The sequence below is a fragment of the Myotis daubentonii genome, chromosome 3 (assembly GCF_963259705.1).
Source record: "Myotis daubentonii chromosome 3, mMyoDau2.1, whole genome shotgun sequence".
NCBI lineage: Eukaryota > Metazoa > Chordata > Mammalia > Chiroptera > Vespertilionidae > Myotis > Myotis daubentonii.
The window spans coordinates 115,339,431-115,360,367 of record NC_081842.1 but is presented as its reverse complement, the minus strand read 5'-3'; the positions used below and the strand labels follow the sequence as shown (position 1 = coordinate 115,360,367).

At 40.7% G+C, this 20,937-nt stretch overlaps 1 protein-coding gene across 13 annotated transcripts in view; it reads right to left on the bottom strand.

Annotated features, from left to right (window-relative positions):
• Positions 1-14,267: 14,267 nt before the first annotated feature.
• Positions 14,268-20,937, bottom strand: part of PAQR9 (progestin and adipoQ receptor family member 9) — a 52,515-nt gene continuing 45,845 nt past the window's right edge. For 11 of the 13 annotated variants that reach the window (XM_059688237.1, XM_059688246.1, XM_059688241.1 and 8 more), the window contains one exon: positions 14,268-14,912. In XM_059688237.1, the coding sequence (XP_059544220.1) occupies positions 14,699-14,912 (214 nt within the window). In that variant the 3' untranslated portion in view covers positions 14,268-14,698. Of the gene's footprint in view, positions 18,289-20,937 lie in introns of all 13 variants that reach the window. The other 2 variants (XM_059688250.1, XM_059688249.1) reach the window with 2 other exon arrangements.

Genomic DNA, 20,937 nt, shown 5'->3' with positions numbered 1-20,937 from the left:
ATAAGCAAATCAATCAATGTAATACACCACATTAAAAAATGATAAAAATCGGAGGAGGGAAAATGGCGGAGGTATAAGCAGACGTGTCCTGTGCCTTGTCCTGGAGCAGATAAGGGTGAGCAGCTGAAACGGGTAACATTCAGCCCGAATAGGCAGAGGATTTTCAGCTGAGAGACTGTCTGCAGCTAGGAAAGACCGAGAACCCCCAGGAAAAAATAAAGGACGGTTGGAGACTGCGGCTGAAGCCTCTCCTGGTGCGCCAGCTAAGCAGCGGAGACTGCGCCATCTTGGGTGGTTGTTGCCGGCATCCAGAGACCAGCTACTAATCTGGAAACAAGGGATCTCAAGCAGCGTGACTGCGTGAACTCAGACGAGCACTGCTTCTTCTCACGGAAAGGTTGGACATCCCCTAAAGGTGCAGTTTGCAGTTCGAGTTGGAGGGAGGACCGAGCGCGCGCGCGCAGGGCAGAATCTGCGCCCCACAGAGTCCGCAGCCGTTGGGACCAGCGTGACCCGCGAGTGGGGAAGGGGCCCCACAGGGCTGCTGGCAGAAGGGAACGCGAAAAATGAGCCCATAGCTGGACTGGATGTAAAGGAGCAGCCTTGGACTTTGCCAATCTGCTGGCTGCTTGGTGCCAGGGGCGAGTGGGCGCACGGAAACTGCCCGCGGAGACTGTGCACAGACCTGGAAGGTAGAGGCTTGCGAATTCACACAACTATCAGGCTCTTGTTACAGTTCCCCTTTGATCCGTGCATTTGATTATTAAACCCAGTGCATGGGATTCCCCAGTTGGGGTCATTCGCAGAGCCTGTAGGGGAAAGTTCTTTTTGGGGAGCCTGGGAAACAGCGGGCAGTGGCAAGGAACCAGCTCTGGGCAGTGGTCTTTCCTGAACCAGTTCCGAATACCATAGAGGAAAAAAAAAAAAAAACCCCTACTGATAGAGAGGACTAATAGCCTCGGAGGTCAATCCAGACACACTGCCACCCAGAGGCAGAGCCACGAACTGTCTCTTTTGCGATCACAAACAAAGGCAGTCTGGTAAACAAATACAACCTGCCTTAAAATCAGGTCTGTGGTTTACTGCACGGAGGGACAGTGTATCGCAGGGAAGTTCAACACTCCCCTGAATGCATGGCAGGACTGAGGCGTGCCAAAAAGAAAAGTGGAAGATCTGAAGCACCTTCACTTCCGAATATTTTTATATATTTTTTTTAAATTCTTTTTTCACCATTTCATCAAGAACCTATTTTATTTTATTTTTATTTTTTATTTTTTTATCACCTGATTTTACCTTTTTAATTACTACATTTTTTAACCAGTATTATTGCTATCCTTTTACCATTTTTTCAAGTATCATTTTATTTTTTATTATTTTTTTATTATTTTTCTTTATTTTATTTTGGGATTAGTGTTCTACACTCTATTTTCATCATTCCTTTAGCATCATTTCTCTCTATCTCACATTTACCCTTAAGCCAAAACTCTCTTCCTCACTTTTCCCCTTTTGTTGTCCTGTTTCTCTTACCCTATTCCTGCTCTGGATTTTACCTATTCCTTCTTTCTACCCACTGTCTAAATTTCACCCTACTTATATATCTAATTTCCAATCCCTCGCTCTCCCCATACAAATAGCCTCTTCCCCACCTCTATTTCATTCTCTTAATTTTGTTGTTGTTGTTTTTTTGTGTGTGTTTTTTGTCTTTTTTTTTCTCTCTCTCTCCCTTTTCCCAATCTCATTTCGGCACTCCTTTTTGTTTTTATTTTTCTCTTTAATCTTTTTCTCTTTTTTTCTTCTTTATCCCCTAATTCTCTTCGCTTGGGGGGGTCACCTTTATTTGGTGTTATTAATATCGTGAATGCATTTAGTTCGGTGCCTTGTACGTTGTGCCTTGTTCTGTTGTATTTTGTGCCTTTGAATCAGCGCAGCAGAGAGAGAACTACATAACCAAACACCTTGAGAAGAGAAATCATGGTGAAACAAAGAACCAACCCAAATATGAAAGAAAAACAGGCATCATCAGAAAAGGAAGTAAACGAAATCGAGGCAATGGAGGCAAGCAACCTGTCAGAGAAAGAATTCAGAGTAATGGCCATGAGGTGGATGAAAAGAATGGAAGACCAATTCAACAATATGTGTAGGAACCAAGAGGAAATGAAGAAGAACCAAGAGGAAATGAAGAGAAACCAAGAAGAAATGAAAAACGACATCACTGCCATAAAGAACTCAATAGAAAGCATCAACAGTAGACTAGAAGAAGCAGAGGACCGCATCAGCGAGCTAGAAGACAAGGTAGAAAAAAATACCCAAACAGAACAGCTTCTAGAAAAAAAAATTAAAAAGCAGGAAGAGAGCCTAAGAGAACTCTGGGACAATGCTAAACGAAACAACATCCGAATAATAGGGGTGCCAGAAGGAGAGGAAACTGAGCAAGGACTAGAAAACCTGTTTGAAAAAATAGTAACAGAAAATTTCCCTGATATAGGGAGGAAAAAACTCACACAAATCCAAGAAGCTCACAGAGTCCCAAACAAAATTAACCCGAAAAGACCGACACCAAGGCACATAATAATTAAATTGGCAAACACCAACGACAAAGCAAGAATCTTAAAAGCAGCCAGAGAGAGACAGAAAGTTACCTACAAAGGATCCCCCATCAGACTAGCGACCGATTTCTCAACAGAAACACATCAGGCAAGAAGGGAATGGAATGAAATATACAAAGTCATGCAAAGGAAGGGTCTGAATCCAAGAATACTATACCCAGCGAGGCTATCAATCAAAATTGAGGGTCAAATCAGGAGCTTCTCAGACAAAAACGGTCTACGGGAGTTTATTACAGCCAAACCAGCAATGCAAGAAATGCTAAAGGGTCTGCTGTAAATAGAAAAAAACAGGAAACAAACAAGGAACGCAGCGGTAAAGAACAAAAATGGCGACTAACAAGTTTCTATCAATAATAACTTTAAATGTAAATGGATTAAATTCCCCAGTCAAAAGGCATAGGGTAAATGAGTGGATAAGAAAACATGACCCATATATCTGCTGTCTACAGGAAACCCACCTCAGAAAAGAAGACGCACACAGACTGATGGTGAAGGGATGGAAAAAGGTTTTTCAGGCCAATGGAAGTGAAAAAAAAGCCAGGGTAGCAATACTTATATCTGACAAATTAGATCTCAAAGTGAAGGACATAAAAAGAGATCAAGAAGGCCACTTCATAATACTAAAGGGAGCAGTCCAACAAGAAGAAATAACTCTGGTAAATATATATGCACCCAATATAGGAGCACCCAAATACGTAAGAAATCTTCTGGAGAAGATCAAGGGAGAGATTGACAGCAATACAATCATAGTAGGGGACCTTAACACCCCATTATCTCCACTGGACAAATCCTCTAAACAGAAACTCAGCAAAGAAACATCAATCCTAAATGGCTCACTAGATCAGATGGAATTAATTGACATCTTCAGAACATTTCACCCCAAAGCCACAGAATATACATTCTCCTCAGGTGCACATTTGTCATCTTCAAAGATAGACCATATATTGGGTCACAGACAAAGTCTCTTCAAATTCAAGAAAATTGAAATCATATCAAGTATCTTCTCAGACCACAAAGGCATAAAACTGGAAATCAACTACAACAAAAACAATGCAAAAAAATCAAACACATGGAGACTAAATAGCATGCTATTAAACAACGACTGGGTCACCAGTGAGATCAAAGAAGAAATAAAAAACATCATGGCAACAAATGACAATGAAAACACAACAATCCAAAACCTATGGGACACAGCAAAAGCAGTCTTGAGAGGGAAGTTCAGAGCTCTACAAGCCTACTGCAAGAAACAAGAAACAATGAGAATAAATGACCTAACTCTACAACTCGAAGAATTAGAAAGAGAGCAACAAAAAAAGCCCACAGTAAGCAGAAGGAAGGAAATAACAAAGATCAGAGCGGAGATAAACGACATAGAGACCAAAAAAACAATACAAAAGATCAACAAAACCAAGAGCTGGTTCTTTGAAAGGATAAACAAGATTGATACACCTCTAGCCAGGCTCACCAAGAAACAAAGAGAGAGGACCCAAATAAACAAAATCAGGAATGAAAGAGGAGAAATAACAACAGACCCCATAGAAATACAAAGGATTGTTAGAAAATACTATGAACAACTCTACTCCAACACAATAGACAACCTGGAGGAAATGGACATATTCCTAGATAAATACAACCTTCCAAAACTTAACCAGGAAGAATCTAAAAATCTCAATAGGCCAATAACTATGGAGGAAATCGAAGCAGTAATCAAAAAGCTTCCAGCAAACAAAAGCCCGGGGCCAGATGGCTTCACAGGGGAGTTTTACCAAACATTCAAGGAAGACCTAAAACCTATCCTCCTCAGACTATGTCAAAAGATCCAAGAGGAAGGAGCACTTCCCAGCTCATTCTATGAAGCCAACATCACCCTAATCCCAAAACCAGATAAAGACAATACAATGAAAGAGAATTATAGGCCAATATCCCTCATGAACATAGATGCCAAAATCCTCAACAAAATCCTAGCAAATCGGATCCAGCAGCACATCAAAAAGATCATACACCATGACCAAGTAGGATTTATCCCAGAGATGCAAGGATGGTACAATATCCGCAAATCAGTAAACGTGATACATCACATAAACAAATTGAGAGAAAAAAACCACATAGTCATATCAATTGATGCGGAAAAAGCATTTGACAAAATCCAACACCCTTTCTTGATAAAAACTCTCAGCAAGATAGGAATTGAGGGATCATACCTCAACATAATAAAAGCCATATATGACAAACCCACAGCCAACATCATAATCAATGGGCAAAAACTAAAACCATTCCCCCTGAAAACAGGAACAAGACAGGGATGCCCCCTCTCACCACTCCTGTTCAACATAGTACTGGAAGTACTAGCCATTGCGATCAGACACGAAGAAGAAATAAAAGGCATCCAGATTGGAAAAGAAGAAGTAAAACTGTCCTTATTTGCAGATGACATGATACTGTACATACAGAACCCTAAAGACTCCATCAAAAAATTATTAGACTTAATAAATGAATTCGGCAATGTAGCAGGATACAAAATTAATGCTAATAAATCCATGGCATTTCTTTACACCAATAGTGAACTTACAAAAAGTGAAACTACAGAAGCAATCCCATTTACCATTGCACCAAAAAAATTAAAATACCTAGGAATAAACTTAACTAAGGAGGTAAAAGACTTATACGCTGAAAACTACAGGACACTGAAAAAAGAGATAGAGGAAGACATAAACAGATGGAAGAATATACCGTGTTCATGGATTGGTAGAATCAACATCATCAAAATGTCCATACTACCCAAAGCAATTTATAGATTCAATGCAATCCCCATTAAATTACCAACGGCATATTTCACAAATCTAGAACGAACGTTCCAAAAATTCATCTGGAATAAAAAAAGACCCCGAATAGCTGCAGTGATCCTGAGAAAGAACAAAGTAGGTGGGATCGCAATACCAGATATCAAACTGTATTACAAAGCCACTGTTCTTAAAACAGCTTGGTACTGGCACAAGAACAGACATATAGATCAATGGAATAGAATAGAGACCCCAGAAATCGACCCAAACCACTATGCCCAATTAATATTTGACAAAGGAGGCAAGAGCATACAATGGAGCCAAGACAGTCTTTTCAATAAATGGTGTTGGGAAAATTGGACAGATACATGCAAAAGGTTGAAACTAGATCACCAACTCACACCATACACAAAAATAAACTCAAAATGGATAAAAGACTTAAACGTAAGACGGGAAACCATAAAAATACTAGAGGAATCCACAGGCAGCGAAATCGCAAACATATGCCGAAGAAATTTCTTCTCTGATAATGCTCCTAGGGCAATGGAAACTAAAGAGAAAATAAACAAATGGGACTACATCAAAATAAAAAGCTTTTGCAAAGCAAAGGAAACCATCAACAAAACAAGAAGAAGACCCACTACATGGGAGAACATATTTACCAATGATACCACCAATAAGGGTTTAATTTCCAACATTTACAGGGATCTCATGAAACTTAACAAAAGGAAGATAAACAATCCAATAAAAAAATGGGCAACGGACTTAGATAGACACTTTTCGAAAGAGGACATACAGAAGGCCGAAAGACATATGAAAACCTGCTCAAAGTCACTAATTATACGAGAGATGCAAATCAAAACGACAATGCGTTATCATCTCACACCTGTCAGAATGGCTATCATCAACAAATCAACAAACAACAAGTGTTGGAGAGGATGTGGAGAAAAAGGAACCCTTTTGCACTGCTGGTGGGAATGCAGACTGGTGCAGCCACTGTGGAGAACAGTATGGAGCTACCTCAGAAGACTAAAAATGGAACTCCCATTTGACCCAGTGATCCCACTACTAGGAATATATCCCAAGAAACCAGAAACGCCAATTAGAAAGGATATATGCACCCCTATGTTCATAGCAGCACAATTCACCATAGCTAAGATTTGGAAACAGCCTAGGTGCCCATCAGCAGATGAGTGGATTAGAAAACTGTGGTAGATATACACAATGGAATACTATGCTGCAGTAAAAAAAAAAAAAGGAACTCTTGCCTTTTGCAACAGCATGGATGGAACTGGAGAGCATTATGCTAAGTGAAATAAGCCAGTCAGAGAAAGATAAATACCACATGATCTCACTCATTTGTGGATTATAGAGAACAACATAGACTGATGAAAAGGGACAGACCCAAAGACTGAGAAACAGCGATCAGGCTATCAATCCCCAGAAGGAAAGTAGGGGAGGGCGGGGGTAAGGGGAAGAGATCAACAGAAGGACTTGTATACATGTATATAAGCCAAACCAATGGACATGGACAACGGGGGGATGGGAGCATGAGTTTGTGTGTGGGGGGGGAGGTTGGGGGTTAACGGGGGGGTTGAGGACACATTTGTAATACCTTAACTAATAATAAAAAAAATTAAAAAATGATAAAAATCATATGATCTTATCAATAGATGCAGAAAAAGCATTTTATAAGATACAGCATCTATTTATGATTAAAACACTCAATAAAATAGGAATAGAAGGAAAGGACCGCAACATAATAAAGGCCATCTATGATAAACCCTCAGCTAATATCATATACAATGGTGAAAAACTGAAAACTTTTTCTCTAAGCCAGGCACAAGACATGTCCACTCTCACCACTTGTATTCAACATAGCACTGGAAGTCCTAGCCAGAGCAATAAGGCAAGAGAAAGAAATAAAAGGCATCCAAATAGGGAAGGAAGAAGTCAAACTGTCACTTTTTGTGGATGACGTGATTCTGTACATAGAAAAACCCTAAAAACTCTACCAAAAAACTATTAAAAACAACAAATAAATACAATCAAGTTGCAGGATGCAAAATCAATGTGCAAAAATCCATTGCTTTCCTTTATACTAAGAACAAAACTTCAGGAAAAAAATGTAAAAACAATTTCTTTTGCAATTGCAACCAAAAAAATAAAATACCTAGGAATAAACTTAAAAAAGAAAGTGAATGACCTATATACTGAAAATTACAAAGCATTATTAAAACAGATTGAAAAGGACAGAACAAAATTGAAAAATATTTTGTGTTCATGGATTGGAAGAATCAATATAGTTAAAATGGACATATTACTCAAAGCAATACACAGATTTAATGCAATCCCCATCAAAACCCCAATGTCATTTTTTTAAAGAAATAGGATGAGAAATCACAAGATTTGTATGGAACCACAAAAGACCCCAAATAGCCAAAGCAATTCTGAGAAAAAAGAATGAGGCTGGAGGTATCATGCTACCTGACTTCAAATTATACTATAGAGCTATGGTAATCAAAACAGCATGGTATTGTCAGAGAAACAGACACATACATCAATGAAACAGAATAGGGAGCCCAGCTATAAAATCACATGCATATGTTCAGATAATTTTCAACAAAGGAGCCAGAAACACACAATGGAGCAGAGATAGTTTCTTCAATAAATGGTGCTGGGAAAACTGGAAAGCTACATTCAAACAAATGAAGTTTGTCACCATGTACAAAAATTAATTCAAAATGCATCAAAGACCTAAATATAAGACCTGAAACAATAAGTTACACAGAAGAAAATAGATACCAAACTTATGGACCTTGGTCATAAAGAACATTTTGTGAACTTGATCTTAAAGGCAAGGGAAATTAAAGCAAAAATAAATGAATGGGACTATATCAGTGATGGCGAACCTTTTGAGCTCGGCGTGTCAGCATTTTGAAAATCCTAACTTAACTCTGGTGCCGTGTCACATATAGAAATTTTTTGATATTTGCAACCATAGTAAAATAAAGATTTACATTTTTGATATTTATTTTATATATTTAACTGCCATTTAACAAAGAAAAATCAACCAAAAGAATGAGTTCGCGTGTCATAGGTACGCCATCACAGGGCTATATCAAACTAAAAAAGCTTTTGCACAGCAAAAGAAACTGACAACAAAACAAAGAGGCAGATGATATTTGCAAACTGTAGCTTTGACAACAGTTTAATTTCCAAATTATATAAAGCACTCATAAAACTCAACACTGAATATAAAACCCAATCAAAAAGTATATACAAACAGACAATCCTATATAATAAAAGGCCAGAGACGTCACAACCAGAACAACCAGAGACCAGACCACCACGGCCCCTTGCAGGGTTGGCTCCACCCCAAACAAGCGGTTAGAGGCAATTAGGCAGGCAGGCAGAGTGTTTAGGAGTGATCAGGTAGGCAGGTAAGTGGTTAGGGGCAATTAGGCAGGCAGGCAGAGTGGTTAGGGATAATCAGGTAGGCAGACCAGTGGTTAGGGGTGATCAGGTAGGCAGACAGCCCCTCGCCGAGCTGGCCCCAACCCCAAGCAAGCGGTTAGGGGAAATCAGGCAGGTAGGCAGAGTGGTTAGGGATATTCAGGTAGGCAGACCAGGTAGGCAGGCAAGTGGTTAGGGGTGATCAGGTAGGCAGGCAGGTAGTTAGGGTGATCAGGTAAGCAGGTGAGTAGTTAGGGGCGATCAGGTAGGCAGACAGCCCGTCACAGGGCTGGCCCCACCCCCCAGTAAGGAAAGAGGGAGGCCCAGGCCAGCCAAGCCATTGCATCCCAGCCTGTCACTTGCAGAGGGAGGCCACTGGTGGAAGGGTAGTGGGGGGGGGGGTAGTGCTGCACAGATGGCAAGCAGTGGCAGTGGCGGGGGTGGGGCCAGCTGCCTGCAGCCGGGGAAAGGAAAACCCCAATAGGCCCTGATCTCAGGCCAGGCCTAGGGACCCTACCCGAGGGGTCCCGGATTGTGAGAGGGTGCAGGCCAGGTGGAAAGATGCCCCCCCCCCACCCAGTGCATGAATTTTTGTGCACCAGACCTCTAGTAGATATATGAAAAGATGTTCAACCTCACTGGCATTTAGTGAAATACAAATCAAAACTACAATGAGATACCACCTTACACCTGTTAGAGTGGCCATTATCAATAAGAAACAATAACAAGAGTTGGAGAGGTTGTGGAGAAAAGAGAAACGTTATTTACTGCTGGTGGGAATATAGACTGGTACAACCACGACAGAAAACAGCCTGGCAATTCCTCAAAAAATTAAGAATAGAGCTACCATATGTTCCAGCAATCCCTCTCCAGAATATATACTGGAAAAACTCAAAATCATGTACTCTCCCAGAAAAACCTGAAATTATGTACTCGCAAAGATATATGCTCCCCTATGTTCATTGCAACATTATTCATGGTGGCCAAAACATGAAAACAACCAAAGTGACTCACAGTAGAGGACTGGATAAAGAAGATGTGGTACATATACACAATGAAATGCTACTTAGCCATAAGAAAGACTGATATATTGTCATTTGCAACAACATGGATAGATTTTGAGAACATTATGCTAAGTGAAATAAGTCAGTCAGAGAATGCTAAGAACTATATGATTTCACTCATATCCTATCTAATAAAAGAGAAACATGGTAATTGGCATATGACCGCTACCCTTCCCATTGGCTAATCAGGGCAATATGCACATTAACTGCCAGCCAAGATGGCGGCCGGCAGCCAGGCAACTTGAAACTAACATGAGGCTTGCTTGCTTCAGTGACAGAGGACTCCAACATTCCCCGCCTGCCACTGCAGGCCTCTGAGCTGCAACTCTTAGCAACTAGGTAACAAATATAGAAGCTAAACAAAACCCCAGAAACCTGCTTTAATCCTCTGGGCTTCAGCCAGCAGGATCGCAAAATTGTAAGCAAAGGCCAGAAACCCACTTTCAGCAGCGGAGGCCTAAGAGCTGGAGCCAAGTCTCAAAGCTAAAGCTGGCCCAGAATTAAAAAAAGAAAAAAGAAAAAAAGGAGCGGTTGGGAGCTTCAGTCACCCCCAGCCTGAAAACAGCCCTCAGCCCCTCACCCACACTGGCCAGGCACCCCAGTGGGGACCCCCACCCTGAAGGGTGTGTGACCAGCTGCAAACAGCCATCATCCCCTCACCCAGGCTGGCCAGGCACCCTAGTGGGGACCCCCACCCTGATCCAGGACACCCTTCAGGGCAAACCAGCCGGCACCCACCCGTGCACCAGGCCTCTACCCTATATAGTAAAAGGATAATATGCCTCCCAGCACCGGGATCAGTGGAGCCGAGAGGCCTCCCGGCACCGGGATCAGCGTGACAGGGGGCAGCGCCCAAACCCCCTGATCGCCCTGCGGCTCTGTGTGTGACAGGGGGCAGGGCCACAACCTGCCTATCCACCCTGATCTGTTCGTGACAGGGGAAGGCGCCCCAACCCCCTGATCAGCACTGCTCTGTGCCTGATAGGGGGGAGCTCCCCAACCCCCTGATCGCCCTGCGGCTCTGTGTGTGACAGGGTGCGGAGCCCTAACCCCCTGATCGGCCCTGCTCTGTGTGTGACAGGGTGCAGCGCCCCAACCCCCCCCCCCCCACGGGCCCTGCTCTGTGTGTGATGGGGTAGAGCCATAACCTTCCCATCAGCCCTGCCCTGAGTGTGAGAGTGGCGGCGCCCCAACCCCCTGATCGGCCCTGCTCTGTGGGTGATAGAGGGCGGCACCCCAACCCCCTGATGGGCCCTGCTCTGTGCGTGACAGGGGGCAGCGCCCCAACCCCCTGATTGGCCCTGCTCTGTGCGTGACAGGGTACAGAACCCCAACCCCCCTAATGGGCCCTGCTCTGTGAGTGACAGGGGGCAGTGTCCCAACCCCCTGATTGGCCCTGCTCTGTGCATGATAGGGGGTGGCGCCGCAACCTCCCCATCGACCCTGCCTTGTGTGTGACAGGGGATGGTGCCCCAACCCCCAAATCGGCCCTATCCTGAGCATGACTGAGGGTGGCATCACAACCTCCCGATCGCCCTGCTGTGTGCATGACAGGGGGCGGCGCCCCAACTCCCCAATTGGCCCTGCTCTGAGCCCGACCAGGGACTGCACCTAGGGATTGGGCCTGCCCTCTGCCACCCGGGAGCAGGCCTAAGCCAGCAGGCCGTTACCTCCCGAGGGGTCCCAGACTGGGAGAGGGCACAGGCCGGGCTGAGGGACCCCCCTCTCCCCCGAGTGCACAAATTTTTGTGCACCGGGCCTCTAGTGTAGGATATAAAACTGAAACTCATGAACACAAATAGCAGTGTGGTGATTGCCAGAGGGAAGGGGGTTGGTGGGAGAAGAAGGTCCTAATATAGGTGACAGAAGATTTGGCTTTGGGTGGTAGGGGCACACAGTACAACATACTCATATTGTAACATAGAAACCCACACCTGAAACATATATGCTCATGTTTACAAACGTTACCCCAATATATTTAATTTTAAAATATAAAAAATTTAGATATTTCATATATCTGATATGCAGGTCCTAAAAAGTAGGACTACCTGAGTGAAGATGGAATGGGGGCTGTGCAAATCCTGTTATATATATGGCTGGAAGGTTACAAACCGTATGGGTCAGTTAAGATGCTTCCAATAAAAAAGAATATATACAACTTAAACTGTATTGTAAAATAAAGGGAATTTACCACCCTGCATAGGGAAAAGTCCAAAAATGAGTAAGCTTCAAGCACAGATTGATTAAGGCTCCCTTTGTGATTTATTCATTTGGCCCCATTCCATGAGCTGGCTTTATTCTTATCCTGGCTTACCTCAGGGTTACACTTAGACTAACAGCATCAGCCAGGGCTGAGGATCTCAGAAAAAATAATAGAACATTACAGGAAGAGTGAGGAGTATGGGGGGGGGAGGGGGTGATCCCAGTGTTCTGCCCTCCTCCTTTCATTTAATCTTCCTCATTCCTTCCCGTGGCAGGAACTAACAAAACCTAGAGGGTAAGGAAGCCTAAAACTAGCTCCTACAGGGCAGATGAGGGAAATGATTGGGAAATGGATCTTAAGGCAAACAGGCAGGTGGCTGACACAGGCCCAAGAGATACGGAGTGGCCAAAATGGGAGTTGGAATGGAGCAAGGTAGACAATGGTTCTCCCAGCACACAGAGCCTAAGGAGCTCATCTCACCACCAGTTCATGGAGGGCTTGTCCTCCTGGACCACAGGATGTGGTGGCTGCCATGTATCAGTGACACAAAGGGTGCTATTAAAAGTGGTATGCTGCTCTGAGTGGGAGTTTGCCTCTCAGCAATCCAGTTCTCTGCCACTGTACAGTGAGTTGAGGGAGGGGGTGGCTGAATGTCTCATCTAGCCACAGCGTGGCGTGAATGAGAGGAATTCGCATCACGTGAAGAGTCTGTGTGCTGGGAGCTTCCTGCAGTTCTAAGTCAGGATTTGGGGTTGACTTTTGGAAGAGGGCAAGAACACTTAGATTATGTAAGTAATAGTTGTATTATATTAAGGAAAATAGATATGGAAAGGAGGGTGTGAGCTAGCCAGTCAGGCACCGGACTGTAGTTACTATTGTGGTTACTTTGGGCGGCTGGCACTTTTCCCTCACTCCTTCTGTAACCAGGTGCTCCAGAGCTTGGGCAGGAACCCCACATTGTAAGAAAGTTGGCTTGGACAAGTACTTTGCATAGCACCTACTGGCCCAACCTTCAGCCTCTCAGGAGCTAGGATTACAGAGTGTGCCTGCGTACCAGACAGCCAAGTGGCTGAATAATGAAGCAGACAGCTGTGGTTGTTCTCTGCCCATCCTCCCTTCCTTTGGGAAATTAATCTCTTCCCTCCATGTGTAAAGCACAGGTGCTCATAACCTGACACCTGAAGAGTCTATGTCACCTAAGATAGGCCAATCAGATACTCTCTCCCAGGAATTTGAACTGGGGACAGCTATCACAGGGCTAGCAAACAGCGGAAGGTGTTCCCAGCTGGCATCTCCAGCTGCTGTCCTTCCTGAGACAGCTCTGCATGCTGTCATCTTCCGCAGTCTTCCTACAAACCTTTTTATACTCAATTGAGAGGAGATTTTTCTGTTCCTAATAACCAAAATATCCTTCCTGGAACAAGAGTCAACATGATTTAAAAATTTAGCAATCACCAGAGTTTAAGAACTAAAATTAGCTCTCTCTCGCTAGGCTTATTTGAGACAGAGATACTGCAAATTCACATACATCGCCAGGGTTCTGGGACAGACTATATCATACAGAAGTCCATGGACCACATGCGCCCGTAAAAAAAAAAAATAGAAAAATAGCCCTGGCTGGTTTGGCTCAGTGGAAAGAGCATCAGCCTACGGACTGAAGTGTCTGGGTTCAATTCTGGTCAGGGGCATATACCTTGGTTGAGGGATCGATCTTCAGCCCTGGTCCAGATACATGTGGAAGGCAACCAATCAAAGTCTTTCTCTCACATTGATACTTCTCTCTATAAATCTCCCCCCCTCTTTTCCAGTCTCTAAAAAAAAAAAAAAAAAAAAAAAAAAAAAGAAGAAGAAGAAAAGTAAAAATAGGGAGATCTAAGGAAGATCTTCATTATAAGTATTTTCTTAGAAGATATGGTTTCAAAGTAAGTCATGAATTTTCTATTTTATTTAACTAAAAAGTAGAAAATAATATACTAAGGGTGCTTCTTCAGGACAAACTTACATTCTTCACTTCTGCTAGCTGATTTTTATAAAAAGGATAGTGTTTATCCTTATCATGTTTATTAGTGGTATATGTACTTACTATTAATTTAGGAATAATTTGCTGAAGGATGTCTTCTGAACATACACAGAGGCATACAAATGCAGTCCTAAACACTATGTGTACAAATAATTTATTCTTATTTCATACATATGTTTTTCAGCAAAAAAATTAATAGTTGTACAGAATTTTATATTCAAGACCGTAGGGGACAAATGTCTCACACAACCAAAACCATAGCCAACTACAGAACAGAAATGAATCAAAATTTTGTTCAGCTACATGCACAGAACTGACCAAATTTATGGATTCTTTTTCTTAACTTAGCAGGTAATGTAGAGTTATGAACAAGCAATGCTTGGCAGAATATACTAATACTTTGAAACCACATCGCAGTCCCTGTGTGGAAATTCACACATCCTGAGAAAGTCCCTCTAGCTCACTAAATACAGCTGTTTAGGATGTGTATGATGGCTGGAGTCAGGGTAGCCTAAGAATTAATCTAGCAAGCAGTGGAAAAAATGTTTCTTTCTTCCTTTATTCCTGCATTATCCTTTATTCTCTTTTCCCTCCATTATCAACATTAAATGAATTAAAAAATAAAAGTAAAAAATTAACCTGACACAAGGATATTTGGTCACTGTTAAATCTTCTGTCTGCCTCTGAGCTGGTTTGAAAAGGCCAAAATGGAATCCTTTTAGAAACCTTTTGTCTTCAAGGCTGAGTTTGTGGAAAGCGAAGGCCTCAAGGTGGTGGCATGGTCTGGGGAAGGATGAAATGAAGAGTTCAGAGCAACTGGATGCTTTCTGCAGAGAGAAGAGTAGCCAAGGAACCCTTCTCCTGCCCTGATCTGTGTGGTGATGGCATGGGGCTTTATTCTCCTTTTCACTCTAAGAAATAAGGAGCAGGGTGTGCGGGGTTGTGCATTTTTCTGGTTATGTTATTCACAATAGTTGTAAACTCATCAAAGTGATCTGTGCCTCATCCTTTTATTGCCTTGATACTTAGCTGCTTAGAATAATTTTTCTCAAAGCCTCCGGAGCAGAAAACCAGCCTGGAGGAAAAGTAGACCTTCTGCTAAGCATTGCTGGGAAAATGAATTTAATGACGTTTCTGTCAAGAATTTTTAAAATATTTTTAAATTTAGCCTTGTTACACACTTATAACATATCTGACAGTTTTCTTCTCTTTTAAAAAAATGTTTTTTAATTTGTAATTAAACTATATACATTATTTACATTTTAAAGACCTACTAGGTCTTTATCATTAAGGTAAGAGCTCCAGGTGATTAAACTCCCAGCACACAGATGAGACTTTCCAAAGGGCACCATTCTCATCTATGCACTAAGGCCTGTTTTTTACAAACTCATTACTATTATAAACTTTTAAAATATAAAATTAGAATACTTCTCTAATTTTTTTCTTTTTATTTTTTTGCATCCAGCATATGAAAAACAGATCATGCTTCCTAACTAGAGATGAAACTAAAAGAAAAAATGAAATTAATGTGTCCCCATACTCTTTTCATCTAGAAGCAAAGATTTATTTACATGGTGTCAGTTTTCAATGTTGTGGTGAGCCATGAGGGGCAGGGCCCTCTCCATAGCATGGTTAAATAACTAACTGAAGACCCCTCCACTCTTACTGGAGTGTTTATTGCATATTTTAGGCATGAGTTGGAAGGCATGAGAAAGGTGGCCTGCAACTTTTACACATTCAAGAAATTTTCCTTAAGAAATATCATGTTCGGAATAGTTTCCAGAAATGGTTCAAGAACAAAACATGTTAAAGTTCATGCATTACATTTAGAAGCACAATCTATTGGGAGAAAAATTTCAAAAGCTCAAAAAAGGCTGTTTTTCCATTGAGTTATATAGAAAATAAGTGGGCATTCTGTTGTATAGGTATGTGTTCAAAGCTTTCAAAAGTCACATCCTGTCACAATTAATAGCCAAATGAGCATTCTTGGCCCCTGACCTATAAATACACATTCTAATTCTGCAACTTGCTCACAGATTCTTATTAACCTTTTCTAAAACAAAAAAGCCTACAAACTAGTTAGAAGTCTGCAAACCAGAAATACAATACATTTTGTCCTTTTTTAACAACAAAATTTTATATTAACTTTTTGGAAAAGTGACTCAAAAGAACTGACCCCCCCATTTTCATATTTTAAAAATAGTTATTCATAACACTGAAGAAATAAAATCTTCAATAGGAAGGCATGCTGCCTTTCACAAAGGAATACAGTAATTCTCAGCTTCAGCCAATGAATGCTTCCTTTTCCACCTTAGCCAGGCTCATTCGCTTTTTGTTAAACAATATATGACAGAATATTGGCAACCTTTCAAGAAAATGATTCAAAAGGTAATTTACAATTAGCTGGTGCTATCCCCTTTTTTCCCTTATGCCCTAATTTTATAGAAAAAAAATAAGGTCATTAAGCCAGGGGCAAGTGTACCAATCAAAATATACCTGGGCACTAGTGCTCAGGTCAAAGCTATAGGTTTGGGCTGCCAAAAACAATTTCTTGCCTGCATATTTGAGTGCTAACAGCAGGGGAATTCACATGCTTTTCTAGGGACAAAATTTAAAACTCAGGTGAAATTGTCCATAGTTGAACTTGCTATTCCATTTGGGTGAAGTCTAATCTTTCTTATTCTCCCTTTCTCATGCCTTCTTCCTATCATTTTTATATCTGATACCTGTTCTTTATAATTTCCTCCAGATATTTTTTTCTAAGACATGTTTCATAGATTATACCGCAAAGACCTAAAGGGAGGGAAAAGGCTAAAGAACATTAATCTTTGGAGCTGTAAGCATTTAAGCTTGCATATTTTTAAACTTATGTATGAAATTCAGACACTTAATTACATCACAATTTAGGCACTTTGGATGAACCTTACTTCATAATGTTATGACTACTATAAACCTTCCAAATGTGATCATTATCAGTCTTTGTTAACTAGTAGTGATGATAAATTTAAATATATATATATATTCTCCCTTCACCTGGATTTACATTAAATTTTCTAGTTATTTTTAACCATAAAATTCACAAAGGCCTAGGAGCAGACAGAATCAAAAAGAAAGAACTTGATTGTGGGTAAGTAGCATGTTAATTAAAATAAGATTCTAAGCATTGTTCTTATGCTAATAGAAAGGAGAAAAAGATCAAACTTAGTGGCTTGGGACATCTGCTTATGCAAAGATCAGGGTTTGGCCCTGGCCTCATGGCCTTTCTAGTTTTGTTCCACCCACAGACAAAAGGTTAACAGCTGTATTAATGTGAGGGATCCTCACCAATGTCTATCATGCAGTGTATGCTCAAAGATCATGTACAAATGGATAAAAGTCAACTCAAAGACACTGACAGAGAGAAATCAGCTGTGGCAGACTTCAACAGGTGAATAATCCAAGAGGATAAAAATTAAGTAGTTGATAACATTTTGTATAAGATTTTATTATCTAAATTCAAGGATAGCCATATCTTACTTCACTCTAATATACATACATACATACACATATATATATATACATATATGTATGTATATGTACATATATATATATTCATTCTCCAATTATGTTTGTGCTTGGCCAGACAAACAAGCAAACACTCATAACAAGCACAAAACCATCCCCACATTCTAATGCCAGTTTGAAAACAATTCTGTCACCATGAACCAACAGTATAACCTTGAAATGAAGATAACTCCTATCATAACTCTTCTCCTATAGCTTTGTATGGGTTAACTAAAGTTGTGAAGAAATTTGAAGATAAAAATACCTGTTTTTAATTGCTGTTAGCCCTCAGATTAAGCACCAAATCAGAAAAAAATAAATAAAAATCACCCCATCCCTAAATTTTGCCTTCTTAGAAATGATTGCCCTGAAGTAGCATAATGACTTAGGCTAAACAGTTTTTGACTGCAAACACTTGCAGGCAGGATTTATGAATGGAGACATATGAAGGCCACTCTGACCAGCTTTAAAGCCCCATACTTTCTTCTTGGGCTATTTATAGAAAGTGGCTAGCCAGTGGAAAAGAGCACATTTATTTTTACAAGCCAGTCATGACATGACCAAAGAACTCACTTCCTCTCTCAGGGAAGGCCATCTTCTTCAGCTGGGGGTACAGCTGCAAGGGCAGGGAAGGAAGGGACCCCCTTTAGTCAAATGAATCAGCCTGTCAGCCCCAGAGACCAACCCTACAGGGTGATAGGCATTGAAGTCAAACATCCTCATTTCCCAGGCATGACTCTATGATGCTGCTGCTTGAGATGTCATCTAGATTATGACAAACATGTAAAAGTAAAATGCATTATATAATATACTTAAAAATTCTATGCTTTCAAAATAGATTTTACAGAGATAAAGAAGTGCACTCTTATTTATCATTTGTCCTGCATTTCAAACAGCTGAACACAATAAAGTAAAACTGAATTTTAAAGGAGGTGGCAAAATGGAGAGTGTGAAAAATATTTTTAAAGCTATTTTATTCTGATGGCCATATGACCCCTGAAATATGTAATATACCTGAATAGTCCCATGCAAATTTGGAGACTTAGTAAATATTTGTTGATTCTAAAATTTCATCATTTACCTTGACAGAAATCTGATATAATTTAGCAAATAACATATATAGTTTTACAAACATCCCTGAACTTGTGCAGTGTTCGTGGTATCTATTTGCAAATATGAAGTGAAGTGAAACCAAAAATTCTGTTTTCAACTAGAATTTCCTGTTATCAATGGTATATGTGGTATATAAAAACTAAGATAGGATGAGAAAGGGAAAGTGGAGGAAGGAAACTTTTGAAGGGAAAATGGCATCATAATCATTTGAAAACGATGTGGGTGTAATTTTATCCTTAACTGGCTTCTTCTTAAGAACAATAACACAGAGCAAGAAGAGAATTCTGTTTGCAGACCCAGATCTACAACAAACAAAAATTTAAATGACAAATACCAGATTTATTTTTTGTTCTCAAACTCAAGCCTTTTTAGAAGGCTGTCTCTTTAAAGTTCCTTCTGAAAATGGAGGTCCCATTTTACAAAGAAGCTAGAAAATACTCATCAAGTTATGTCTTTAGCTTCTTTTGAGGCTCTAGAAGAGACAATAATGACATGCAGCCCTAACCGGTTTGGCTCGGTGGATAGAGCATCGGCCTGCGGACTCAAGGGTCCTGGGTTCGATTCCGGTCAAGGGCATGTACCTTGGTTGCGGGCACATCCCCAGTGGGAGGTGTGCAGGAGGCAGCTGATCGATGTTTCTCTCTCATCGATGTTTCTAACTCTCTATCCCTCTCCCTTCCTCTCTGTAAAAAATCAATAAAATTTATTTTTAAAAAATAAAATAAATAATAAAAAAATAATGACATGAAAATAACTTTGCAGGTGGAAATATCCTGCCCCTGAATGCATATACTGAATTAAGTTACAGGTGAGGAATGACATCTGTAGTGGACACAAATTTTCAGCCTCTGTACCTTAACAGACATCTCCTTAGCAAACCTGCAAAGATGAAACACAATCCCCATTAAGAAGCTCTAAATTAAATATAACATATATAAAGTTAACTTCTATGTGAAAAGTAACATGCCAGCATACTGGTTCCTCCAGGGAACTGTGCCAGCCTCCTCAGTTTATAAATATAGTAGTGATCAAAAGCACAAACAAAACCAGCAATATATTTAGGGGCATCAGCCTACCAGTGCTGAGGTGAATGTTCATCTACTTTATGTGCCTGATCTAAATTATACCATGAGGTCAACACTTTCCATTCAATGACTTATTTGGCTCCTAACCAAAAGGATTTCTCAGAAGTGTGATAGGTATTTAAATAAACTACCTTAGTGGTAATCTAGGGATGCCATCTCAAGTACAGGTTAGCTTTTATAAAAAATGTCTTAAATAACACTGGCCAATGTGGTTTTTAGAAAGGATCTCAGGAGCGTGTTCACTCATTTCTTCATGATTTAGGATGACTGGCATTCATTACCATATTCTGCATCCAAATGAGACTTCAGTATTTAACTAGGCAAAGGTAATCCTATTTAATTCAAAAATTTCAGTTACAATTTAAGCAATATGCTCCTGCCTGTCACACTATAACTGCTTCATTTATTCCTGAGTATTATATTTTAGCAACGATAGATGGCATCAGACTAGAACAGTGTCCTCTCAACTTCCCCATCGGCTGCACTAGGAACTATAGCCACATTAGTGTGTTGGCCCCTTCTCTTAGTAGAAAAGCCAGATGCTGTGCATGTCCTGGTAAGCTACTTCTGGTGCTACCAAAAACTTGAAACCAACTTCCTCTTCCTTCCCTCCTGGGTGGAATGTTAAACCCTGATTTGCAGTACAGTAAGCAAAGTTTACTCCAACTGCTCTCCCCTATATTTGAGGACCAGTCATTTGGGCATTTCTTCAAAGGCACATTTATTCTAGTGGTAATTTAAATAAGTAGAGAAGGAAAGAATCAGATTAAAAGCAAAACAAACCAAAAATAGGGTAGGTTTTGTGGAATACATTCCAGTAAATGGGCATCTGGGATCTACACAGACCACTGAGCTCCTCACCAGTAGTCTAACCAGAGTTCCTATGGTAGAATAATTCACATTTGAATCATGGCACACAGGCCTTCAGAAAAACACTGTTTAAGAAAGTAGTTGAGAACTCTCAAGCAGCTTGCCCTGATGTCCAGTTCAAGTGTATGCAATGAAGAAGGGCTGCAAAATTCATAACTACATCACAAAATTCAGTGCATATAACAGGCTTATGAAAA